Genomic DNA, 27,729 nt, shown 5'->3' on the forward strand with positions numbered 1-27,729 from the left:
TTAAGATGTTAACATCTTAAGAAGCTAAGTGAAGAGTATATAGAAACTCACTGTACTATTTTTTGCAAGTTTTCTGTATGTCTAAAATTATGTGAAAATAAAAATTTTAAAAGTAAATCAATCAAATGGAGGCAATCATGTCTTCCATTCAGCACTATATGAGGTTTAGAGGTAACCTGTGTAAAATGTTTTCTGCCATACCTTGTTTATAAATGCAGGCTTCTGTTTTCATTCTTTTTGTTGTATATGCTTTATTTTTTTTCCCATGACAATTCATTTTTACTTTTTTAGCCTTTTTGCAAAGTGGTTGGGTGGTACTGAATTCATTTAGCTTTTGCTTCTCTGTAAAGCTTTTCATTTGTCCATCAAATGTGAATGAGAGCCTCACTGGGTAATCTTGGTTGTAGGTTCTTTCCTTTCATCACTTTAAATATATTGTGCCATGCCATTCTCGCCTGCAGAGTTTCTGCTGAGAAATCAGCTGATAAACTTATGGGAGTTCCCTTTTATGTTGTTTCTTTTCCCTTGTTGCTTTTAATATTTTTCTTCATCTTGAATTTTTGTCAATTTGATTACCACGTCTTGATGTGTTCTTCCTTGGGTTTATCTGCCTGGGACTCTCTTTTGCTTCTTGGACTTGGGTGACTGTTTCCTTTCCCATGTTGGTGAAGTTTTCAGCAATATTTCTCTTCAAATATTTTCTCAGGTCCTTTCTGTCTGTTCTCCTTCTAGGAATGCTCTAATGTGAATGTTGGTGCATTTAATGTTGTCCCAGAGGTCCCTTAGACTATCTTCATTTCTTGTCTTTTTTTTTTTTTTTTTCCTGTTCTACAGCAGTTATTTCCACCATCTGTCTTCTAGGTCACTTATCCGTTATTCTGCTATTGATTCCTTCTAGTGTATTCCTCATTTCAGTTATTATATTGTTAATCTGTTTGTTCTCTAGTTCTAGGTCTTTGTTAAACATTTCTGGTATCTTCTAAATCTGTGCCTCTGTTCTTTTCCTAAGATGTTCAATCATCTTCACTATCATTATTCTGAATTCTTTCTTTTCTTTTTTTGGCAGGTTGCCTAGTCTCACTTCATTTAGTTGTTTTTCTGGGGTTTTATCTAGTTCATTTATCTGGGACATATTGCTCTGGAATCTCATTTTGTCTATCTTTCTGCGACTATGGTTTCTGTTCCACCGGCTGCAGGATCATAGGTCTTCTTGCTTCTACTATCTGCCCTCTAATGGATGAGGCTCTCGAAGAGGCTTGTGCAGGCTTCCTAATGGGAGTGGCTGGTTCCTGCCTAGTGGTGGGTAAAGCTGAGTCTTGTGCCTCTGGTAGGTAGGGCTGTGCTCAGGAAGATTTTAAGCAGCCTGTCTGCTGATGGGTGGGGCTGTGTTCCTGCCTTGTTGGTTGCTTGGCCTGAGGCATCCCAGCACTGGAGCCTACAGGCTGTAGGGTAGAGCTAATGACAGCCTCTGGGAGGGCTCATGCCAATGAGTGCTCCCAGATCTGCTGCTGCCAGGGTCTTTGTCCCTGCAGTAAGCCACAGCTGCTCCCCTCACCTTGGCAGCAGACCCTCCAATACCAGTAGGTAGTTTTCACTCAGGCTCTTATGTGGTCACTATTTTTTACCCTGAATCCTGGCACACACAAGACCTTGTATGTACCCTCAAAGAGTTGAGTTTCTGCTTCCCCCAGCCCTGTGGAATTCCTGGGCTCAAACTCCACTGGTCTTTAAACCTAGATTCTCTAGGGCTCCTCCTTCTATTGCTGGGAAGCCCTATGTGGGGCTCAGAACATTCACTCCTGTGGCAGAACTTCTGTGGTATAATTGTTTTCCAGTTTGTGGGTCACTCATCTGAGTATGGGATTTGTTTTTATCCTGATTGTGCCCCTTCTACCACCTGGTGGCTTCTTCTTTGCCTTTGAATGTAGGGTATCTTTTTGGGTAGGTTCTAGAAATTTTTTGTCAATGGTTTTTCAGTGATTTGGTGTGCTTTTTGTATTTATATAACAAGGGATGGGCTCATACCCTTCTACTCTGCCATCTTGAGCTAATCCCCTTAATTTTTTAAATTTATTTTATATTGGAGTACAGTTAATGTATAGTATTGCATTTATTTTATATTGGAGTATAGTTAATGTCCAGGTGTACAGCAAAATGATTTAGTTACACACACATAATACATATACATTTATATATATATCAATTCTTTTTCAGATTATTTTCTTATATAGATTATTACAAACTGTTGAGTAGAGTTCCCTGTGCTATTAAGACCTACTGGTCCTTCTTGATTTTCTATTTTATATGTAGCAGTGTGTATATGTTGGAGAAGGAAATGGCAACCCACTTCAGTGTTCTTGCCTGGAGAATCCCAGGGACGGGGGAGCCTGGTGGGCTGCTGTCTATGGGGTCGCACAGAGTTGGACACGACTGAAGTGACTTAGCAGCAGCAGCAGTGTGTATATGTGAATCCTAACCTCCTAATTTATCTCCCCCAACTCCTTTCCTCTCTGGTAAGATTGTTTTCTAAGCCTGTGAGTCTGTTTCTATTTTGTAAATAAATTCATTTGTATAAATTTTTTAGATTCCACATATATATGCTTAAAATATCATGATATTTGTCTTTTTCTTTCTGACTTACTTTACTATAATAGTATAATAATCTCTAGGTTTATCTATGTTGCTACAAATGGCATCATTCCATTCTTTTTCATGGCTGAGTAAAGTTCCATTGTATATATATACCACATCTTCTTTATCCATTCATCTGTTGATGAATATTCATGTTGCTTCCAAGTCTTGGCTACTGTAAATAGTGCTGCAATAAACACTGGCATGCACATATCTGTTCAAAGTATATAGTTTTCACAGATATATGCCCAGGAGTAGGATTGCTGTATCATATGGTAACTCTGTTTTTAGTTTTCTAAGGAACCTCCATGCTATTCTCCATAGAGGCTGCGCCCATTTACATTCCCTCCAACAGGGTAGGAGGGTTCCCTTTTCTCTACAGTGCTTACTGCTTATAGATTTTTCAATGGTGGCCATTCTGACTTGAATGAGTGATACTTCACTGTAGTTTTGATCTGCATTTCTCTAATAATTAGTGATGTTGAGCATCTTTTCATGTGATTTTTTGGCCATTTGGATGTCTTCTTTGGAGAAGTGTCTGTTTAGATCTTCCACCCTTTTTTTGATTGGGTTCAGCAGCCCGTTTGGAAAGTCGGGACTCAGAACACATGTGAGCAAGTGCACCTTGACTTGAGGAGCAAGGTGGCCTCCTCAGCCTCCTGTGCATGAGGTAGCCTGACATAGACTATTAAGACCTGCTCCCTCCTGAGCATGGACAAGCCTCAGTCTCAGTCTCTCAGATGAAAGGTCAGAGTCAGCCTGCCTTCCCTTCTCTTTGAGTTGCCATTCCAAACCTCCCACTCTCTGATATGATAAACAACATCACAGGTGTAGCCAGCTCTAGGGCAGGCCCTAGGTGTAGGCAACCCTGGCCCTCTAACCAGAGCTCCTGCTTTACTCTCCCACATAAAAAGAGAATTGAGAATTATATTATTACTAGGACAATCTAGAATTTTTAAGAAAATATAAAAATTTCAGAAAGTTTCTGAAGATATTCTGAAGATAGTTGTTTATGACATACAATAGTCAAAAAACACTGTTTTGAACAAGCTACTATGTCACTTCTAGGACATATATGCCCTTCTTTAAAATAAATATGACTTGCCTATCTCACCAGATTTGTGGCAAGAATCAAATGATTGAATCAAATGATTTAACTAGCACATAAAGGGCTTCCCTGGTGGTTCAGTCAGTAAAAAATCCTACTGCAATGCAGGAGACTGTCTGAGATGCAAAAGACCTGGGTTCAATCCCTAGGTTGGGAAGATCTCCTGGAGAAGAAAATGGCAACCCACTCCAGTATTTTTGCCTGGGATATCCCATGGACAGAGGAGCCTGGCGAGCTACAGTCCATGGGATTGAGTTGGACACGACTTAGCAACAAAACCACCACCACGACCACCATGAACATAAAATCATATCAGGAAAATTCTGATTCCACTGCAGCCCTAGGAGAGGCAAAATCATACATTCGTTCGAAATAAGCATAGACTTTCCCCTAACTTAGCAATCTATGCTTTGGAAAAGTGGCCTGCTGAAATTCCCTTATATCCTAACTAAAGGAGAAAATAACAGAATTCAGGGCAACTTGTCTAAAACCAAGAGGTCACTCATACATACAGCCTCTGAGGCAGAGTACAGAACAAATCCCTGTGATTTGGAAAAGCTCCCTCATTTCATTATAAACCGGAGCAGAAAAGTTCCATTAAAATAATTGCATGCATTACTTGAATATTTCCATTGCAAAAGTCATAGTTATGCCTACCGAGTTCTTTATTTTAATCTACTGAGTTTGGCCTAAATCCCAAATGAGACTACAGTGGAAAAATGAATGTATATTCTTGCCCTTATTACGCTCCTTAGCACAAAATGTTTTTACATTTATAATGTTTCTAGAGAAAATAGATGGATATTTTAGCTGCTAGTTTACAGGCTGAGGATGGCTGGCAAAGGAGCATGTTTTAAAGCAGTAACTTTGTCCCAGGTTCTGCTTCTGGGTATAACAATGGCACCCTTGACTCAAATCAGAACATGTATATCTGCAGAGACTCGGCTTTGGTTCTGGGGGCTGGTTCTGGTTCTTGTCTATGGTCTTGACAAAGAAGGCAATTTTTCTTGGTGCTAAAATAATTGGCCCAGATGGGCATAATTAAGACCATAATTGGACAGGCTCAACTAATGAGCCTAAGTGATTTTACATTTTCCATATGCAAAAACTAGAGCAAAAAAAAGTAATATATTCCAAATCATATTTAATTTATAGAGTGAAGGTGCTTATAAAACTATAATCAGAAGGTCTCCTATTGGTGGTTAAAAACTGATGAGATATAGTTGGTTATCTCATTACCAACTGTAAAGGTTTTATGTGGAAGTTGAGAAAATACTGCAACTTGCTTTGACACTGTATTTTTTCAGTAAGAGATTGTTGTATGTTTTCTGTTTTGTGTACTATGCTAAGTTCTTTGTATATCATCTAATTTATTCCTTATTAACCCCAGAAGTCCAGGTATTACTATTACCCATTATATGGATGGGAAAACCGAGGCTAGGAAATATAAATTTTTTGCCCAAGTTCACATAGTTGGTAAATGGAAGAATTGGAGAAAAGATAAATTCTGTCTCCAAACCTCTTTCAACTCATGGCTTCCAGTCTAATGGAGTTTTGTGAAATGTGTGTGGTTATTCCAGAAGTTTCAGTCATTCTTACTTTTAACATACTAGAGATAAGGTTACTTGAAGTTGGAGAAAAATATTGAATTACAGACTGTTTATCCCAATCTGCTTTTTTTCATCAAGCAGATGGGTGACTCTGATGAACCACTGTGGCATCTACAGAGGGTGCCTCCCAGCTCTCCTCCCACAGACTTCCTGCTGAGCTGCAGGGCATGCAGGGAGCTGCCAGTTTTCAACTGAAGCATCCTGCAGACCTGCTGAGCATTAGAGCTAGCGGCGATGGTGGGAGAGGGTCCTCTGGGAAGCAGACACTGAGACTGAGAAGTATAAGAGATGTACCGAGGGAAATCAAAGATTTCCCATAGAGGAATCTTTTGTTGGTCAGGAATGCTGTGCCCCACCATAGTCCACAGACCATGCTTTAAATAGCGAGGGACCGGCTTACTGGCTCTCAGCTGAGGGGCTGTGACACACTCCTGTATGTGAATGCCTCTCAGGGACATCATCACATGTCAATCAACAAATACTGTCAATACAGTGGGAAACATACACTCTCACAAGGAAACCTACTAGGTAGAATCTGGAGCAGAGATCAACAAAATGTAAATGTGATTTATCAAGTAAAAAGTAGGAGGTATGGTATCAAATGATATCAGGATGAAAGTATGCCGGTGCTCCCAGGAGCATACATGTGGGCCTATGAACATGCCTGCACACCCAGGGCACTGGCTTCTCGGAAAAGACACAAAGATACATTTTAGGCATTTAAAATTTTCCCCAGATCTGCTTTTTCCCTTGATCTGCTTTTCAAATACATCACTAAAATCTCTCATTCAGGGGACCATAAACCCACAAAAGTTAGTTTTGTTCAAAATGTCTAATTCTACAAATAAAGGGAGGCCTCTACAACTAGAGGCCACATGTTCATAAGCAATTGCTTGTGCAAACTGTCAAATTATACCTTAAAATGGGGTTGGGGAGGTGGAAGTATAGAGAAAGAGGGGGGTTAATTTAAGTCTAAGCTGCTTTAAGCCAGGAAAACAGGCCATGTGGAGTTAAGCTGGGGAGAGGAGTGGGTTTGCTCATTATGCCTAGATTCAAAAGAAAAAATTAATCTGAGATATAAGAGAGTAAAGTCACTGATCTCTACAACCCCAAATGTCCAGGTGCAAAATGTGTTGAAAGATAACAGGCATCTTACACTCATCTACAACTCTGTACTTAGCCAGCTAATCTTTAATAGTCAGAAGAAATGCCCATTAATAATTTAAAGGAGTCATGCCAGAAAAAGAAACCCAAATAAGTCCAGAATCAGCAGGAAAGGATGGTCAAGGTCAGCTGTAAAGTGGAGCATGTAGAATCACACTACACTTTCATGATTCGTATGAAACGCATTCTGACATGTGGATGCCAAAGCACAAATTGGGAAGAGGAATTTATGAAGACTCCATCCTGCAGCCTCAGAGATGATTCTAGCTGAGAAGCTGTAAATGCTGACAATATCACAAACATTCTGAAGGCAAACGGAAAAATGGATTTTTTAAGAGTAAGTCAAATTCATATTATTGCTCACACACAGACATACTACTCTGAAACAAAATAATCATTTTGGATATTTGTTATATGTTTCTTATTTTTCTATTTTGAATTTTTTAGAAGCAAGAGAAAAAGAGAAATCAGTGGAAAATGCTGTTAGTCATGAGTGACAGAAGGAATTACTACTGCAGTTCCTTGACAGAAAGGTTTTGTTATTACTGGGGTTTTTTTCTGGAAATATGTTATTCCACTTGAAAAAAGTGCAAGTTTGACAAGTAAAGCTAGAGCTGATACTGAGGAGGCTCTCACTGCCACACAACGGGACAGAGAGTGCCTTTACAAAACTCAAAGAGGACAAATTTAAATGCCTATTACAAACATCTAAATTAAAGTCTGGCCTAAACACCAAGGCAGAAGACTTCAATCACTTCAACAAAAAAATTAATGAGTCAAAGATGCTCATGAGACTGGAAGTAAGCACCGTCCAATATTGCTAGGCTCGTTTTCTATGGCCCCTTAGCTTCCTTTCGTCATCACGATGATGCTCTCCAGGTGGTGGGCACAGGAGCCCTGAGCACAACTGTGAAACTGCATACAAGAAAAACAATTTCATTTATAAAAGGAAAACCATATCATAGTATAATCCTCCCTGGTGGCTCAGACAGTAAAGCATCTGCCTGCAATGCAGGAGACCTGGGTTCGATTCCTGGGTTGGGAAGATCCCGTGGAAAAGGAAATGGCAATCCACTCCAGCACTCTTGCCTGGAAAATCCCATGGACGGAGGTGCCTGATAGGCTACAGTCCATGGGGTCGCAAAGTGTCGGACACGACTGAGCGACTTCACTTTCACATACCATAGTATGTCCAAAACGCTATCTGAAACACACATTATACAAGGTTTTAGTCTATAGTATTTTGTTTCTATTCTACCTTAAAGCTATGATGGATGCTTAATTTTCTGCTTAATTGATTCATTCCAAACCTGAACCATGCTACAGGAAATGAGGTCACTTAAAGATGTTCTCTGAGTGGGAATTCCCTGTCAGTCCAATGACTGAGACGTTGTGCTTCCACTGCAGGGGGTAGGGGTTCAATCTCGGGCCAGTACTACGATCTTGCTTGCCATGCTACTGTATGGCCAAGAAAAAACCTCTTTGCTCTACCAGCAGAACCCATAGTTTAATAACTACTGGGCTTCTCTGGTGGCTTAGTTAGTAAAGAATCTGCCTGTAATGCAGGAGACCCAGGTTCAACACGTGGGTCAGGAAGATTCCCTCAGAGAAGGAAATGGCTACCCATTCCAGTATTCTTGCCTGGGAAATCCCAAAGAGGAGCCTGGTGGGCTACAGTCCACCGGATCACAAAGAGCTGGACACGACTGAGTGACTAACACACAATTTATGCTTAGCTAAGGGGTTCAGTTCAGTTCAGTTTCTCAGTTGTGGCCGACTCTTTGAGACCCCATGGACTGCAGCATGCCAAGCTTCCCTGTCCATCACCAACTCCCAGAGCTTGCTCAAAGTCATGTCCATCGAGTTGGTGATGCCATCCAACAATCTCATCCTCTGTCCACCCCTTTTCCTCCCACCTTCAATCTTTCCCAGCATCAGGGTCTTTTCCAAAGGAGTAAGTTTTTTGCATCAAGTGGCCAAAGTATTGGAGTATCAGCTTCAACATCAGTTCTTCCAATGAATATTCAGGACTGATTTCCTTTAGGATGGACTGGTTGGATCTTTGTGCAGTCCAAGGGACTCTCAAGAGTTTTCTCAAACACCACAGTCCAAAAGCATTGATTCTTCAGCACTCAGCTTTCTTTACGGTTCAACTCTCACATCCATACATGACTACTGATAAAACCATAGCTTTGACTAGATGGACCTTTGTTGCCAAAGTAATGTTTTTTCAATATGCTGCCTAGGTCAGTCATAGCTTTTCTTCCAAAGAGCAAGCATCTTTTAATTTCATGGCTGCAGTCACCATCTGATGTGATTTTAGAGCCCAAGAAAATAAAGTCTGACACTTTCCATCATTTCTCCATCTTTTTGCCATGAAGTGATGGGACTGGATGCCATGATCTTAGTTTTTTGAATATTGAGTTTTGGGGGGTTTTTTGGTTTTTGTGAAAGTATTTAATGAGATTTTCATTTTTTATAATTTTTTTTACTTTACAATACTGTATTGGTTTTGCCACACATTAACATGAAATGAATGAAAATGAATATTGAGTTTTAAACTAACATTTTCACTCTCCTCTTTAGTTCCTCTTTGTTTTCTGCCATAAGGGTGGTGTCATCTTCATATCTGAGATTATTGATATTTCTTCCCATAATCTTGATCCCAGCTTGTCCTTCATCCAGCACTGAATTTTGCATGATGTACCCTGCATATAAGTCAAACAAGCAGGGTGAAAATATGTAGTCTTGATGTACTCCTTTCCCGATTTGGAACCAGTCTGTTGTTCCATGTCTAGTTCTAACTGTTGCTCCTTGACCTGCATACAGATTTCTCAGGAGGCAGGTAAGGTGGTCTGGTATTCCTAACTCATGAAGAATTTTCCAGTTGATTGTGATTACACACAGTCAAAGACTGTGGTGTAATCAATAAAGCAGAAGTAGATGTCTTTCTGGTATTCTGTTGCTTTTTCGATGATCCAATGGATGCTGGCAATTTGACCTCTGGTTCCTCTGCCTTTTCTAAAACCAGCTTGAACATCTGGAAAATCTTGGTTCACATACTGTTGAAATCTGGCTTGGAGAATTTTGAGCATTACTTTGCTAGCATGTGAAGTGAGTGCAATTGTGAAGTAGTTTGAGCATTTTTGACATTGCCTTTCTTTGGGATTGGAATGAAAATTGACCTTTTCCAGTCCTGTGGCCACTGCTGAGTTCTCCAAATTTGCTGGCATATTGAGTGCACCACTTTCACAGCTTCATCACTCAGGATTTGAAATAGCTCAACTGTAATTCCATCACCTCCACTAGCTTTGTTCATAGTGATGCTTCCTAAGGCCCACTTGACTTCACATTCCAGGATGTCTGGCTCTAACCACCATTGTGGTTATCTGGGTCATGCAGATTTTTTTGTACAGTTCTTCTGTATATTCTTGCCACCTCTTCTTAATCTCATCTGCTTCTGTTTGGACCATACCATTTCTACCCTTTATTGTGCCCATCTTGGCATGAAATGTTTCCTTGGTATCTCTAATTTTCTGGAAGAAATCTCTAGTCTTTCCCATTCTGTTGCTTTCCTCTATTTATTTTAATTGATCACCTCGGAAAGCTTTCTTATGTCTCCTTGATATTTTTTGGAGCTCTGCATTCAGATGGGTATATCTTTCCTTTTCTCCTTTGCCTTTAGCATCTCTTCTTTTCTCACCTATTTGTAAGCATTCCTCAGATAGCCATTTTGCCTTTTTGCATTTCTTTTTCTGGGGATGGTCTTGGTCACTGCCTCCTGTACAATGCCACAAACCTCCATTCATAGTTCTTCAAGCAGTCTATCAGATCTAATCCCTTGAATCTATTTCTCATTTCCACCAGATAATCGTAAGGAATTTTATTAGGTCATACCTGAATGGTCTAGTGGTTTTCCCTACTTTCTTCAATTTAAGTCTGAATTTGGCAATAAGGAGCTCATGATCTGACCCACAGTCAGCTCCCAGTCATGTTTTTGCTGACTGTATAGACCTTCTCCATCTTTGGCTTCAAAGAATATAATCAATCTGATTTCAGTGTTGACCATCTGGTGATGTCCATGTATAGAGTTAGTTCTAGAAGGTCTTGTTGATCTTCATAGAACCACTCAACTTCAGCTTCTTCAGTGTTACTGGTTGGGACACAGACTTGGATTACTGTAGTATCAAATGGTTTGCCTTGGAAACGAACAGAGATCATTTTGTTCTTTTTTTAGATTGCACCCAAGTACTGCATTTCAGACTCTTTTGTTGGCTATGAGGGCTATTCCATTTCTTCTAAGGGATTCTTAGAAGTAGATATAATGGTCATCTGAATTAAATTCACCAATTCTAGTCCATTTCAGTTCACTGATTCCTAAAATGTCGATGTTCACTTTTGCCATCTCCTATTTGACCACTTCTAATTTACCAGATAATCACGATGGTGTGATCACTCACCTAGAGCCAGACATCCTGGAATGTGAACTCAAGTGGGCCTTAGGAAGCATCACTACGAACAAAGCTAGTGGAGGTGATGGAATTACAGTTGAGCTATTTCAAATCCTGAGAGATGAAGCTGTGAAAGTGGTGCACTCAATATGCCAGCAAATTTGGAAAACTCAGCAGTGGCCATAGGACTGGAAAAGGTCAGTTTTCATTCCAATCCCAAAGAAAGGCAATACCAATGAATGCTCAAACTACCCCACAATTGCACTCATCTCACACACTAGTAAAGTAATGCTCAAAATTCTCCAAGCTAGGCTTCAGCAATACGTGAACCGTGAACTCCAGATGTTCAAGCTGGTTTTAGAAAAAGCAGAGGAACCAGAGATCAAATTGCCAACATCCTCTGGATCATGGAAAAAGCAAGAGAATTCCAGAAAAATATCTATTTCTGCTTTATTGACTATGCCAAAGCCTTTGACTGTGTGGATCACAATAAACTGTGGAAAATTCTGAAAGAGATGGGAATACCAGACCACCTGACCTGCCTCTTGAGAAACCTATATGCAGGTCAGGAAGCAATAGTTAGAACTGGACATGGAACAACAGACTGGTTCCAAATAGGAAAAGGAGTACATCAAGGCTGTATATTGTCACCCTGCTTATTTAAATTACATGCAGAGTATATCATGAGAAATGCTGGGCTAGAAGAAGCACAAGCTGAAATAAAGATTGCTGGGAGAAATATCAATAACCTCAGATATGCAGATGGCACCACTCTTATGGCAGAAAGTGAAGAGGAGCTAAACAGCCTTTTGATGAAAGTGAAAGAGAAGAGTGAAAATTTTGGCTTAAAGCTCAACATTTAGAAAACTAAGATCACTGCATCTGGTCCCATCACTTCATGGGAAATAGATGGGGAAACAGTGGAAACACTGTCAGACTTTATTTTTTGGGGCTCCAAAATCACTGCAGATGGTGACTGCAGCCATGAAATTAAAAGATGCTTACTCCTTGGGAAGGAAAGTTATGACCACAAAACCAATACAATACTGTAAAGTAATTAGCCTCCAATTAAAATAAATAAATTTAAAAAAAAAAACAAAATACAAATAAAGTTGAACAATATTCAATGAAAAAATAAAATAAAAAGCAGAGACATTACTTTGCCAACAAAGGTCCATCTCTAGTCAAGGCTATGGTTTTTCCAGTGGTCATGTATGGATGTGAGAGTTGGACTGTGAAGAAAGCTGAGTACCGAAGAATTGATGCTTTTGAACTGTGGTGTTGAAGAAGACTTTTGAGAGTCCCTTGGACTGCAAGGAGATCCAACCAGTCCATTTTAAAGATCAGTCTTGGGTGCTCATTGGAAGGACGATGCTAAAGCTGAAACTCCAATACTTCGGCCACCTCATGCAAAGAGTTGACTCATTGGAAAAGACTCTGATGCTGGGAGGGATAGGGGGCAGAAGGAGAAGGGGACAACAGAGGATGAGATGGCTGGATGGCATCACTGACTCGATGGACGTGAGTCTGAGTGAACTCCAGGAGTTGATGATGGACAGGGAGGCCTGGTGTGCTGCGATTCATGGGGTCGCAAAGAGTTGGACATGACTGAGCGACTGAACTGAACTGAACTGAAGGGTGGGGAGTCAGTACATCTTCATTTGATGTTAGATTCATTCTAATTATCCTCTAGAGCTCAGAAAATTAGGGAGTGACTGCAGGTGCCTATTCCTGGGAGTAAATGTGAGAGTCAGTAGCAAACACAAGTGTAACTCAGCAGAATACATGACAAATATGAAGCAGAAGCACCATCAATTTATACTCATCAATCAAGTCTCTAAGACAGAGCTCTGAAAGTGAGAGGACATCTGGGAATGTGGACATGACCTCCAGCACATGGTCATCTTTTCTGAGGGCTGATAGGGCAGGTTTTCGGATACATTTGGAGTCTGGACTGTTACATTTTGTCCTATAATGCTCAGGCTGCTTTTGTACGTCCCAGGTCCTCTTAGCTCTACTGGTATAGGTCTCCAACCTCACAACATGAGCCCCACAATAAAAAAGACTGAGAGAGGAGCCAAAGGATTCCAGCCCTCATCTTCTTGCCTCCTGACAGAAGACTACAAACTCTATTAACACTCCTACATTCCTCATGGAAGACAATGTTGCTTGGTTGACATTAGGAGAAAACCCCACAATCATTTTTTTGGACTAAGGACCCTGTGTCCCAAATAATATCCAGAGATCCTCTTGGATGCCTTCTAGCTCCATGATTTCATGCCAATCTCTCTCAGCCATTCATTAGCTAAAACACAAGCTAATAGGCATTACTCGTGTATTCTTTTCTGGATATTTTATCATTTCTAAAAAATGTATCAGTTTTATTGAGGTATAATTTATGGACAATAAAATGCATTCATTTAAATTATAGAGTTCAATAGCAGGGTGGATGGGAGGGGAGTTTCATGGAGAATGGATACGTATATATGGTTGAATCCATTTTCTGTCCAACTGAAACTACCACAACATTGTTAATGGGCTATACACCAATACAATTGGGAACACCCGTGGCAGATTCATGTTGATGTATGGCAAAACTAATACAATATTGTAAAGTAATTAGCCTCCAATTAAAATAAATAAATTTAAATTTTAAAAAAAAACTTAAAAAAATAGAGTTTAATAAGTTCTGACAAATATATACATCTGGGTTACCATCACCACAAGAGGCTCCTTGGGTACTTTTGGAGTCAGTTTCTAACACCATGATCCCCAGGCAACCAGTGGCCTCATTTCTGTCACTGGAGGTAAGTGCTGCTAGTTCTGGACTTCATAGAAATGGAATTATTCAATAGGAATTCTTTCATCTTTATCTTCTTTCATTCAGCTCAGTGTTTAGATATACACCCAAACTAGTGTATATTGATAGTTTGCTTCTTTTCATTGACGAGTATTACATTGTATGGATAAACTACAAGTTAGTTTATCTATTCACCTATTGATTGACACTTGCTTCTACTTTTTGGTACTATAAATACAACTGCTAAGAACATCTGTGTTCATCCTTATAGACATGCTTGCATTTCTCTTGGTAACCATCTAGAAGTGCAGTTGCAATAAGTAAACATTTTCTTTTTAAAAAGAAAAACAATTTAAAAATGTCATCGTTAATCACCTTATTTCCACTTAGACATCTAAAGGGAAGAAATGGCACCATAAATCAAAGGTCAACCTGCAACTAAAAAAAGGGCATGTGGGCTTCCTATGGGCAAGCAAAGTATGAAATTCTTGGGGTCCAAGCTTTCTCTGAGCACAGGGAAGGAGCTCAGAACTGGCTCAAGGAGTGGCTTGAAATTAAGGAAATTAAGTGGCAGCTGGTCAGGCTCTAGGTAGGCAGCCAAGGTGGACAACTGTGCAGCTTCTGCATCGTGAGAGCCATGCTCTGCGTGGGTCTGGGGCCCCTGAGTTCCAGGATATTCCAGCTTTGCAAGAAATGCTACTCTGAAACTCAGCTGTTGGTTGCTAAAAATAAGGCTAGAGTGCAATAAAGTTTCTGGCAAGAATTAATGTGCAAGAAATCATCAGTATTACACACAAGGAGTTAAATGAGGATAATTTCTTCAGTGTTCCAGTCATGCTTTTTCATTTGATTATAATGGTTACTCATGACTTCAGCTAGATTAAATCCACCGTAGTGAACTAAACACATATCAGAGGTAAATAATGCCTCACCCTGTCCTGTTTCTCTGCAACAAACTCCTCAGTTCCTTCTGGAATTTCCTAATTCAACATCAAAGACTGATTAAACATTTGGTAAAGGAGCTTAAAAAATGATTGTGTGATTTTATTTTGCATATACAAACCAGATAAAAAATAAATAAAAACTTCTTCTGGGTGCTTAAAGTTTGTAGTCAAATCTTCTAAAAGGCAGAGAATGGGAGAAATAACGAACCACTTCAGAGTTCATGAAAAAATTAAAATCTCCTGTCTCAAAATTTCACAATTAAGCTATGAGGTCACTAATCATCCTGCAGTTACTAACCAATTATCAAGCCAAGGGCTACATGTTCATAGTCCTTCATAGTCTCCCTTTTCAATTTAATATTTAATAAAGAACAGAAATTAGAAAATACAAATTTACAGAAAAAAAAAAGGGAAATTTTATAAGTATTTTCCAAGGCATTTGGCCAAACTAAAACTACTATGTGTTTTTGGCTCTCACAGCTTATAATGGGGATTTAAATAGTGTTTCCTTACGGCATGGATAAGGTGGGCAAAGGAATGGCCTATTTTCAGTTTGGTTGGTAACTCAACACATGGTCTGCCATAGCAGAACCTCCTGACAGAGGACAAAGCGTGAGGTATGGAGGCCGCCAGCCCAGAGTCCTGGCAGCGCTGTGGTCTGAGCTAGCTTAGAAGTAACATGCACTGGAAGCAGGAACTCTGGAGTCCTTGAGCAAATTAATTTCTGTGTTTGGTTTCTCATTTGTGAAATGAATAATAGGTACCTTTCCTATCTGAAATCTGGAGGCCGGGCCCAGGCCTCTCACTCCTAGACCACCTGCTCAACACCCTGTCCTGGGGCTCCCTCTTTCTAGATGGTGATGGCCCTTGAGCAACATACAGGCTGTCAGAATTGGTGCTACTTGGTGGCTGTCTGGTCCTCAGTTTTATAGTCTTGGAAAGAAAAGCCCAGGGGATAGTTCTATGCTTCCAAATTTTACCTTTGGAAAATAACAAATAATGTACTAAAGAAACACCTGCAAAGAACCTAGATGCAAATCCATCTGATACACATATCTGTCTGACAACAACTCCCATTACCAGGTGGCTTCCAAAACATCCTTTCGAAAGTTGGCAGATAGTACCTGAAGACTTTCAGGTCCTGGTCTCCTCACAGCTGAAGGAGGCAGTACCAGCTCTAACAGCTCCAACAGGAAGACATCAGATGCACGCTTGGGCTGAAATGACCAGCCAATCCAAGCGCCACTACCTCCACTTTTTTTGAAAAGAGAATTCAGCTCCTGCCAAAGAGAGTTTCGGCCACAAGGATGTACCTGGAGACCTTCGACCACAAGACGTGTGAGGCTCCCATGCCCCCGCCCCCACCCCCATCCTAGGACCTCCGCAGCAGGCACACTAAGGCCTAAGTCTCCTGAAGCACCTCCTGACGTCCCGGCTGCCTCTGCCTGCCTTGCAGACTGGTGCTCGCCCAGGAACCTCTCTGCACTCGGACTGAAACTTGAATCACAGTCTGACATTCTCTCAGCCTTTCCAGGCTCCTTGCCCAACTCTCCTGATAACATTTTGTACTTTTAGCCCCATCTTGGCACCTGCCTCTCAGAGGTCCAAACAACGTATCATTCATTCACTTGAGGAATGTTAACTGAGTGCCTACGATGGTCCTGGGTTTCCCAGGTGGCACTAGTGGTAAAACTCGCCTGCCAATGCAGGACACATAAGAGACGTGGGTTCAGTCCCTGGGTCAGGAAGATCCCCTGGAGGAGAGCAAGACAACCCACTCCAGTATTCTTTCCTGGATAATTCCATGGACAGAGGAGCCTGGTGGGCTACACAGTCTATGGGGTTGCCAAGAGTTGGACATGACTGAAGTGACTATGTACGCACACACACTGGTTCTGGCACTTGTCCATAGCCCTGGGGAGAAGGGTACAGGACTGGAAGGCCACACATTCCGAGCCCTCCCTCTCGGGGTCATGAACTGCTTCCTCTCTTTGGCTTTCATAATGTGCTGAGAGCACATAACAGCCTCAGCTCATTCACTTTATTAATGGATTGCCTCATGGTTAAGGAAATTGTTGCCAGGGGCTTCCCCCACTGGGCCAGACTTTTTACTCTACAACTCACGTTTTTTTACCATTAGGCTATGATAACCCAGTTTGGCTGACAGCTCTGAGCACTTTCTTTTCTGGCTCATGAGGGCCAGGAAAACCAGTTACAGAGGGAAACTGTATTTCAGAGCTTTCATAGTTCTACACAGGTTAGTGGTGATGCTGTTTAACTCATACAGAAGGGGAGGTCCCTTGTCCAGTGTGAATTTCTAGTTCATCTTCACCATGTCAAGAAGACAGAGAGGATAGACAAAGCCTCAGCTTCCTGCTCTGTATCACCTCAGCTCAGCTCTGGCAAACTGATAGAAGGTGGCTGCATACACCCAAAGCTTTCCCCAGAGGCCGCCAGGCCCACTGGACAGTCAGCCACACCAGCCCACCTGTCATCCAAGAGCAGCCTTCTGAACACTGATGCAAATTCATACCATGATCTCCAAGGTCAGCTATGGTGTCCTCCACATTTGACCCAAGGGTGCGGAGATCCAGGGAAGGAATGGGCTGAGACTCAGGCAGGTTGTCTGAAGCTGGGTCATCAAATTCCTTGCAAAAAGTAATGAACAATTCATGAGAAGCTGATCAGAGGAAACAGCATTACCAAAAATGAAACAAGATTCTTGTTTAGAAAATGATTTGGAAACAAAAGCCTACCTAATCCTCTCCATTAAACATGATAACATTTTCAAATCTTAGGAAGGCAGCTTGGAATGCAACAAACAGCTTTGAATTAACTTGGCAGGTGACCTTGGGCAAAGCAGGTGACCTTGGGCAAAGCATGTAACCTCCCTTGGCCTGAGTGTCAGGGTCATGGTGAGGGTGAGGCAGGTGGGACGCCCAGGGCGCACACGGAAGGAGGTACTGACTTGCAGCATCAGCTGCTGAGCATGAGGATCTCCTTCCATTGTGCACCCAGGCCACATGCTCCCCACAGCCTAGCCCAGCCCTGCTCAGCTTCCTCATCTCAAGACTACAGGTGCTGGCTTCGATAATGTTCAAGCTCTCTTCCAGCTTTTATAGCTTTGTGATTTTATGAATTTCAATTCCCTAAAAGAAAGATCTAAGAGGTGACATAAGAGTTTATACTTAAAAATGTTAAGTTAAACTTCTCAAATATATCAACAGGCATTTCAGCTAATCACTGTGTGTGTGTGTGTGTGTGTGTGTGTGTGTGTGTGTGTTTGCCACCCAGACCTAATGCTGAATTGACCTGTTTTCCAGGATAAATGGTTTTCATGGAGACCTAGTCCAAGAGCACCTTCTTATCAAAAGGAGAAAGTTCAAACTAATCCTAAATAAGTAAGTAAAACACAGCTGTGCTACACTGTGATGTGGCATCTCTGGAAATATAGTCATAAATATTTTTCAGAAAAAAAGTCCATTTTTTATACTGTATAATAATTGTTGCAGGAGGTGAAACTGGGGCTCCAAATGTCAAAGGATCACCAATAATGCGAAAAAACAGAGACTGTGTGAAATGTGCCTTTGCATCTATTTCAGAAATTTTTTGAAAACAAGTATTTGAATTCTCAACTTACTTCGATTTTCTGAGGTTCTCTTTGAAGAGAACTGTTATAATAGTCTTAGAAGGAGCAGGATATGACCTGCTCTTTGATCCCCAAGACTATTCCACATTTGCAGGCCTGACCTGCCACACTCTTCACAAAAACCTTCACACTTGCATATACCCCAGGATAAAAGAAAGACTGGGCTTAGTGTGTGCATCGTGGCATCTAGTTGTTTTAAGCTACCATCCTTTAAGAAATGGTGCCAGCATGATTCCACAGTCAACTACATTTCAAGATTTCAAAGCCCAAATCCAGCAGAGCAGAAAATGCCTGCCAGAGAAAAAGGCCCCGTCAGTCAGGATCTGAAAAACAAAGCAAGCCACTCTCCTAAACGCCTCAAAGAATTTTTATAACGTTTAAGGGGTGACACAACCAGCCTGTCTCTCTCTGAACTCTGATTCCATCTCCAGCTACTGCTTTTGAAATATAATGAGGTTTGCTTCAGCTCACCAGACAGAAGCAAGAGAGCTGGAGAACAGAGCCCAGTGACAGGAGGAAGAAATTCAACCACAAATGCACATCTGGGGAAAGACAGGAGTGTGTGTGCCTCTTCATTGCTTCTCTCCTTTTCAACTATGTTTTTCTTTAGCTTCTTGCACCTGAATGATCCAATTTATTCCTCACACCATGCTTCACCCTTTTCAGCTCACTGATGCCTCTCCACAAGATGTCTAGACCCTTCAGACCACCTGCAAAGTGTTCAGCTCTCTGCCCTCGGTTCTCTGAATATGTTACACCCACCTCACTCCTGGGCTTCCCTACTGGTTCAGTCAGTAAAGAATCTGACTGAAATGCTGGAGACTGTGAATGTGATCAGACTGGCCGCCCCTCTGCCTGGCCTCCTCTCTCCATCCTCCTCCAGGGGGAACAAGAACTTTCGCTCAGGCTGCCTGTCCTTTTCTTCCATTTCCATTAAATGTTCTATTTTTTTCTAAAGAGACAATAAGAAGGTCTGCTCATCATGGCTTTTCCAGATCCTCCTCCATCTGAAGCTGCTTTCAAGAACCCAATTTTTGTTCATTACTAATCAGTGTGATCCTTGCCCAGCAGCATCAGAATCACCAGGCAGTTTGTTAGAAATGCAGTATCTCAGGCCCCACTTCAGACCAGGCAAATCAGAATCTGCATTTCAACAAGACCAACCAGTGATTCAGGTGCATTTTGAAGTTTGAGAAGCGCTGCTAGAAGCCATAAGAATTTGAAATAGCGCCAGCTGACTGTGGAGCTGAGTGGTCAGAGATGGTTCTCCTGAAGAGGAGGTGACATTTGAAAGAGGGAGAGTGGGACGGAACCAACGGGCCAGAGAGAAGCAGCTGATTGGCACAAAGGAAGGTGAGAGACCTGGAGAGCTGAGCAACACCATGCGCTGGGCACAATCAGCGCTTCCTGTCCTCATCACTATGCAGCTGAGGAAGGCTGCTTCTGAAAAGCTCAGGACCAAAGACATTGTTGAACTGAACCCTAACAACCAAAGAATGAACCACCACCGTCTCTGACCAAGACAACTGCAGGCACCTCCTCCTGCCTCTGCTCCTTGCTGATGGATGGGGATGGAATTGGGAGAAACTAGGCAGACACTGTGGAGGTTATGAGTTAGGACTCCATAAAATCTGTGAAATCCTCATGTTCCTCATCTGAACTGAGCCAAGATCTGGAATCCCATGTTCTGTAGGATAATATAGAGTTAATAAAATCTTAAGTGACTTTACAATCCCCCAAGGGCCCTGATTTTTATAGGATGAATAGGACTTCATATAGTGCAGTTGCTTCACACTGATAATAATCATATCAGAAATTAAAAACAACACAAAAATGGCAATTTTGAAGGCCCATGAAGAAAAGTAAAGAAGACATTATCAGACACTAAAATGTAAGATTATACTTGAAACTATGTTTTATTTACCATATGCTAACTTCAATATGGGCTTCCCTGGTGGCTCAGAGTTTAAAGCGTCTGCTTGCAAGGCGGGAGACCCGGGTTCAATCCCTGGGTCAGGAAGATCCCCTGGAGAAGGAAATGGCAACCCACTCCAGTATTCGTTTCTGGAGAATCCCATGGACGGAGGAGCCTGGTAGGTTACAGTCCATGGGGTCACAAAGAGTCGGACATAACTGAGCGACTTCTATGGTTAGAATAAAGTTATTTAGGCTTTATAATCGGAGAAGGCAATGGCACCCCACTCCAGTACTCTTGCCTGGAAAATCCCATGGACAGAGGAGCCTGGTAGGTTACAGTCCACAGGGTCACTAAGAGTCGAACATGACTGAGCGACTTCACTTTCACTTTTCACTTTCATGCACTGGAGAAGGAAATAGCAACCCACTCCAGTGTTCTTGCCTGGAGAACCCCAGGGACGGGGGAGCCTGGTGGGCTGCTGTCTCTGGGGTCGCACAGAGTCGGACACGACTGAAGTGACTTAGCAGCAGCAGCAGCAGCAGCAGGCTTTATACTACAAAATATTACCACATCTGTACTTCTCAATTTCCAGTCTCTGGGGGTAAAATCCCTTAGAAGCAGGGGACTCTGAGCATTCCAGGAATAAAAAAAAAAAAAAAACCCTCCCAACCCCTACATCTCTGAGGCCAGTTTCCCTGAGAATGGGGGTTGGGATAGAGCAGCATCAGCACACCCACGTTGTCTGCTGAGGGGTTAATTGATAGAGACTCCTAAGGTCAGAGAAGGCTGGGCCCCCATCTGCTCTAGCTTTGGGTTTTCAGAACTTGAGAGAACTCACAACCACTAAGTCATCAAGAAAGGTGACTCCTCAGTCAGAGAGCAGCAGAAAACAATGTTCCCAGGCTCTGCTTTGTCTGCAAGTGAGCTCCAATAGGCATCCCTGCACGCCCCAGATTCAGAGCCCTCTGTTGACTGAGCTACAGTAGTAGAAAGGGTGTCTGCAGGCCTAGGGATCACCCCCACAACTTCAGGGGGCCTGGCCCTTCCTGCTAAAGGAAAGACTCTCCCTCAGATGCAGGAATCACCAATGAACAAATAACCAGAATTTGAAACAGTAAACTTCTCCCAGAAAATGACTCCTTCCCAAGTTGCTTTTACCAAAAGAGCCGTAAGGCTGGTGTTGATGTCCATTATCCAAATACAACCCTGAAGAAAAACTACGTTAAGTATGAAAGCCCACATCAAGGTCAATGAAGATATTTTTAACCATTAGGGAATGGTATTTGTTATTCAGGCGCTTGGGATGCAGAGGACGTGAATTTGGGATGCATTTCACGTAAGTCTGCAACCTTATTTATTATTGGATATCTAGGGTAATTTGCCAAAGGAGCTAAACACAATGTATGATGATAAGGATGGGAGACAGAAAATAAAGAGGGAAAGAACAAAAAATAAGACAAAAAGCACAATGAACTAGAGAGGTAAAGCATGGCTGAAATTCAAAATTAGATAGACACGTATCTGTTCTGCAAAGTCATACCTTTAACTCAGCTATTCATTCTGTCCTGATGAAGTCACCCTTAAACAGCAGGCACTTGGTACAGCTGCTCGGAAATAGCGTTGTCTCTAATTTTTGGCCTACAGTTAGCACTCTAAACAAATCTCAGTACATCCTGGAATTGGGCAAAGTTGGTCTGGATGTTTTTTTCCCTACCTTGTCCCTTTTCCTACCCAATTGGCTCTATGAATCTGAAGAATCCGAGGCAAGAAAAGGTCTTTTGTAAAATTTAAAACAGAAGCGCACTCACGTGGAGCACATCCACAGTCTGCCGCTGGAAGTTCCGAGATCTCAGTTCCTGCATTCGTTTGTTGTTTTCTTCATATTTTTCTTCCACAAGCTTTCTGCATAAAGTGAACATAGGCAAAGACCTGCAATTTGCTAAGACGACATATGTTTCATAAGTAAATGTGATCCCTGTTTCAACAGGCAGACCAGGGTGTTGGGCAGCCAGCCTGCAGTCTCTCTCTCAATGGATGAGCATGGCGCAGCCTCAGTGGGTTCTCCTTTAAAGCATGCAGGATGCCAGCTCCTTGTTCCCCCAGGACTCAGCGTGGGAGGGCAGTGCCATCCCTGTGTGCTCTGGCCTGTGCTGACAGGAGTATGTCTCAGATGCCCGATTGAGAGCCCAACACATGCCAATAACTAGGTTACAAAGTCACAGACATGGAAAATAGACCCACATTTCAAAGAATTTATATAAAAGAATATGAGAGCCACTGTGAAGAGGAATTTTTCTTGGACATTTCCACTTTCCTCTACAATAGGAATTGAATTTACTAGACATGTTTTTAAACTGGAGGAAAGATTTGAGTTCTTGTGATTACTTGTACCCTCATTTATACTTAGATTTCTTGAAAAAATCACTGAACATCCCTGTCGTCAAATTTTCTTGTCTTTAAAGTGGGTGGGTACATTATAACCCTCATGAAAATGAAGTCATTTTCTAGCTAACACCCATCGTTTCTTGAATCCTAGAAACAATAATCAAAACAACTCTGATGTAATTCATTCATAAAATCAAGAACAAACTTTATTTAACAAACTATTGCCATTAATAACAAAAATATTAAATGTCACAAGGAAGATCAATGACTTTTTTGCATATTAAAGAAGTTTTAACCTGAGAAATAATTTGTAATGTGCAAGTTATTAAATTGCTTTTTTAATCTGTTACTGTCAGACATTTAATTTTCCTTTCACCCTCAACCAATGACATGAACCATGGTACCCTGGAAATATCTGCATTCCTGATGTGTTAGATCTGGGGCTATGAGTTGATGCAACTGTTCAAACAATATTCAAGAATACATTTTATCAACCAATCCACACTTAGTGGTATACTGGATTGTACATATCTTCCAGCTGAACACTGAATAATATTACATTGGTACCTTGAAAAGGCATTGTTGGAACATTTACACCATAGAATCAGCAAACAAATTATTAATAGTAGCTACTCCTCTGGCCCCCGCAGGCCCAGAAGCTTCATCAGCACACTACTGCCCATGAAGCACTGTGACAGAAATCTTTTCCCATATTGATTAAAGAAAACATTTGATAAGAGGAAGTGGTCTCTCAGGTTCTTACATGGTTCATCATGATAGACCCTTTAAGTACAAGGACACCTTGAATCATTTTTCAGATACAATGTTGTTGCTGTTGTTCTGTTGATAAGTCATGTCCAACTCTTTCCAGACTGAAGTATGCCAGGCTCCCTTGTCCTTCACTGTCTCCCAGAGTTGGCTCAAATTCACATATGCTCAGTCAGTGATGTGATCTAACCATCTTATCCTCTGCTGCCATCTCCTCTTTCTGCCTTCAATCTTTCCCAGTATCAGAGTTAGCTCTTTGCATCAGGTGGCCAAAGTATTGGAGCTTCAGCATAAGTCTTTCCAATGAATATTCAGGGTTGATTTCCTTTAGGATTGACTAGTTTGGTCTCCTGGCAGTCAAAGGGACTCTCAAGAGCACCACAAGAAGAAGTCCCTCAAGGGACTTCTCCAGCACCACAATGCAAAAGCCTCAGTTCTTCAGTGCTCAGCCTTCACTATGGTCCAATTCTCACATCTATACATGATTACTAGAAAAACCATTGCTTTAACTATATGGACCTTTGGCAACAAACTGATGTCTCTGCTTTTTAATATTCTGTCTAAGTTTGTTATAGCTTTCCTTCCAAGGAACAAACTTCTTTGAATTTCATGGCTGCAGTCACCATCTGCAGTGATTTTGAAACTCAAGAAAACAAAATCTGTCACTGCTTTCACTTTTTCCCCATCTATTTGCCATGAAGTGATTGGACCAGATGAATGATATTGTTTCTTTAATGTTGAGTTTTAAGTCAGCTTTTTCACTCTCCTCTTTTCCCCTCATTAAGAGGTCAGACATTAACAAGGTCATAAAATGGACAGATTTTATTTTCAGGCCTTTTTGTCACTCTAGTTCCTGGTTGGGGCATCTAAGCTACCAAAAAAAAAAAAAAGGCAGAGGAAGAAAGAACAAAAATCAGTCAATTGGGTCATTTACCAGCTGAAAACTCAGTCTTTGAGAAATTGGGAGTCTGGGGTTCTTTGGAAGCACCCTTTCATGTGTAAACTCTGAACACTAGTCATCTCATACAAGCAGCACTGCCCCCAGACTGTGCAGGGCTTCACTTCGCAGAACAGAGCTGCTTCCAGTCTTCTCTCTCAGTTCAGTCGCTCAGTCGTGTCTGACATTTTGCGACCCCATGGCCTGCAGCATGCCAGGCTTCCATGTCCATCACCAACTACCGGAGCCTCCTCAAACTCATGTCCATTGAGTTGGTGATACCATCCAACCATCTCATCCCCTGTCATCCCCTTCTCCTCCTGCCTTCAATCCTTCCCAGCATCAGGGTCTTTTCCAAGGAGTAAGTTCTTCACATCAGGTGGCCAAAGTATTGGAGCTTCAGCATCAATCTTCAGCCTTGTCTCTACAGACAATTTCCTGCAGGCACATTCTTCTCCCTACAGAGCAGCCAGTACTCCAGGCAGAGGGGGTTTAGCAAACACCTGGGGAGTATGGACAGAATAGTGAGGCCACCTTATCACCCCTCACAGGGCTATGTAAAGAAGGTATCAGCAAAAATTGCTGATTGCTTTGTCTGGAGGTTGTCTCTGTATTTTCATTCCTAATAACGTCCCTGATAGTCAATCGTTCTTTTCACGTAAGACTGAAAGCTTGATATTAATAGTGTCTGACATCTAATCACCATATTTTGAGCGAATGAGTGAAAGAAAAAATTGATAAATATATAAGAATGTACATTTTAATTTTCTCTTGTGGTTTCTGCTTTTCTTTAGCACATTCTTTTAGAGCCCTGAGAAGCAGCCTTCACTAAGGGAAGGTCACTTACTTCAGCTTCCTGGCCTCCTCATCAGCTGCCTGGACCTTCCTCACCCGCATCCTCTCTCTTGGTGTCATCTTCTGCACCTCAGACAGTGCCCGCAGGGTCTGCAGGTGAATCTTTTTATGCCTATAAGAATAAAGATTCTCACATGCAACCCATCCCAAACATGCTTAGAAAAATTAAACAAGTATTTTACAGAAGTATCATTACACTACTGAGACGGGAAAAAGATCTCAAGACTTGCCAAGCAGAAACTAATAAACTCTGGGTAGGCAATTAGCCAAGCAGTACTGTGGTTAATTGGCAGTATTTTTTAAAATTAGATTTCTGTTTAAAAGCAAATTTTGTACTTTGCAAATTTCTGCTCATTTCACTGACTATGACTGATTTTCATAGTGTAAGATAAATTAGGATCTTGACTATTAAGGAGTAAATAATGATGTGGATAGGACACAAATTTAGAATTAGACAGGGTTGGAATTCCATCTCTCCCATTCATTAGCTCTGCATCCTTGAGCAAGTTACTGAACCTTTCTGAACTTCAGTTTTCTCATCTATAAAGTGAAGTTAAGTTGCTCAGTCATGTCTGACTCTTTGCAACCTCATGAACTGTAGCCCGCCAGGCTCCTCCATCCATGGGATTTTCCAGGCAAGAGTACTGGAGTGGGTTGCCATTTCCTTCTCCAGAGGATTTCCCAACCCAGGGATCAAACCTGGATCTCCTGCATTGTAGGCAGATGCTTTACCATCTGAGCCTCCAATGGGCTATCATGAGATAATGTATATAGAGTGCCTGACACATAAAAGTATCTCAAAATGGTGCTATTATAATGTGCATGCTCAGTTGCATTCAACTCTTTGCAACCCCATGGACTGTAGCCTGCCAGGGTCCTCGGTCCATGGGATTTTCCAGGCAAAAATACTGGAGTGGGTTGCTATTTCCTTCTCCAGGAGATCTTCCCGACCCAGGGATCGTACCTGTGTTTCCTGCAGCTTCTGCATTGGCAGGCAGATTCTTTACCACTGTGCCACCTGGGAAGCCCCAGTACTATAATAGCTAAATGTTATTGAATATGCCCTGTCTTCTAGGCTTCACACAGTAGACATTTCTTAATATTTTATTTATTTTTTAATTGGAAGAAAATTGCTTTACAATGTTGTGTTGGTGTCTGTCATACAGCAATGCAAATCAGTAATAATTACATATATATATATATATATATATATATATATATATATATATATATATCTCCTCCCTCAAAAGCCTCCCTCCCCTCCCCCAATCCCACCCCTTTAGGTAATCACAGAGTGATAGACTGGGCATTGTATGTTATATAGTGGCAGCTTCCCACTAGCTCTTCATTTTACACATGATAGTGTTGTATATATGTCAGTGCGACCTTCTCCATTCGTCCCACTCTCTCTTTCCCTTGCTGTGTCCACAACTCCATTCTCTCTGTTTGTGTCTCCTCTCCTTTCCTGCAAATACGTTCATCAATACAATTTTTCCAGATTCCATATGTATGTGTTAATATACAATATTTGTTTTTCTCTTTCTGACTTACTTCACTCTATATAACAAGTTCTAGGTTCATCCACCTCCCTAGAACGGACTCAAATTCCTTCTTTTCATGGCTGAGTAATATATATACGTACCACATCTTTATCCATTCATCTGTCAGTAGACATCTAACTTGCTTCCATGTCTTGGCTATTGTAAATAGTGCTGCAATGAACATTGTGGTACATGTGTCTTTTTGAATTGTGGTTTTCTCAGGGTATATGCTCAGTAGTCAGAGAAAGCAATGGCACCCCAACTCCAGTACTCTTGCCTGGAAAATCTCATGGGCGGAGGAGCCTGCTGGGCTGCAGTCCATGGGGTCGCTAAGAGTCAGACACGACTGAGCGGCTTCACTTTCACTTTTCACTTTCATGCATTGGAGAAGGAAATGGCAACCCACTCCAGTGTTCTTGGCTGGAGAATCCCAGGGACCAGTGAGCCTGGCGGGCTGCCCTCTATGGGGTCGCACAGAGTCGGACACGACTGAAGTGACTTAGCAGCAGCATGCTCAGTAGTGGGATTGCTGCATTGTATGGCAGATTTATTCCTGTTTTTTTTTTTTTTTTTTCATGATTTTAAAGAACCTTCACACTGTTCTCCATAATGGCTGTAGCAGTTTACATTCCTTCCAACAGTGTAAAAGGGTTCCCTTTTCTCCACAAACTCCCCAGCATTTGTTGTTGGTAGATTTTTTGATGATGGCCATTCTGGTTGGTGTGACGTAATACTTCATTGTGATTTTGATTTGCATTTCTCTAATAATGAGTGATATTGAGCATCTTTTCATGTGTTTATTGGCCATTTTTTTAAATTTTACTTTATTTTACTTTACAATACTGTATTGGTTTTGCCATACATCACCATGAATCCACCACAGGTGTACACGTGTTCCCAATCCTGAACCCCTCTCCCACCTCCGTCCCCATACCATCTCTCTGGGTCATCCCAGTGCACCAGCCCCC

General features: G+C 41.6%; 1 protein-coding gene across 1 annotated transcript in view; it reads right to left on the minus strand.

Moving 5' to 3' along the window:
* The window catches only part of NEK11 (NIMA related kinase 11), a 288,150-nt gene that overhangs the window by 127,539 nt on the left and 132,882 nt on the right, over positions 1-27,729 (minus strand). The window contains 3 exon segments of the mRNA XM_052650027.1: positions 17,242-17,356; positions 22,084-22,177; positions 25,213-25,332. Of these exon segments, the coding sequence (XP_052505987.1) occupies positions 17,242-17,356; positions 22,084-22,177; positions 25,213-25,332 (329 nt within the window).

Source organism: Budorcas taxicolor, chromosome 1, assembly GCF_023091745.1.
Source record: "Budorcas taxicolor isolate Tak-1 chromosome 1, Takin1.1, whole genome shotgun sequence".
NCBI classification, from domain to species: Eukaryota; Metazoa; Chordata; class Mammalia; order Artiodactyla; family Bovidae; genus Budorcas; species Budorcas taxicolor.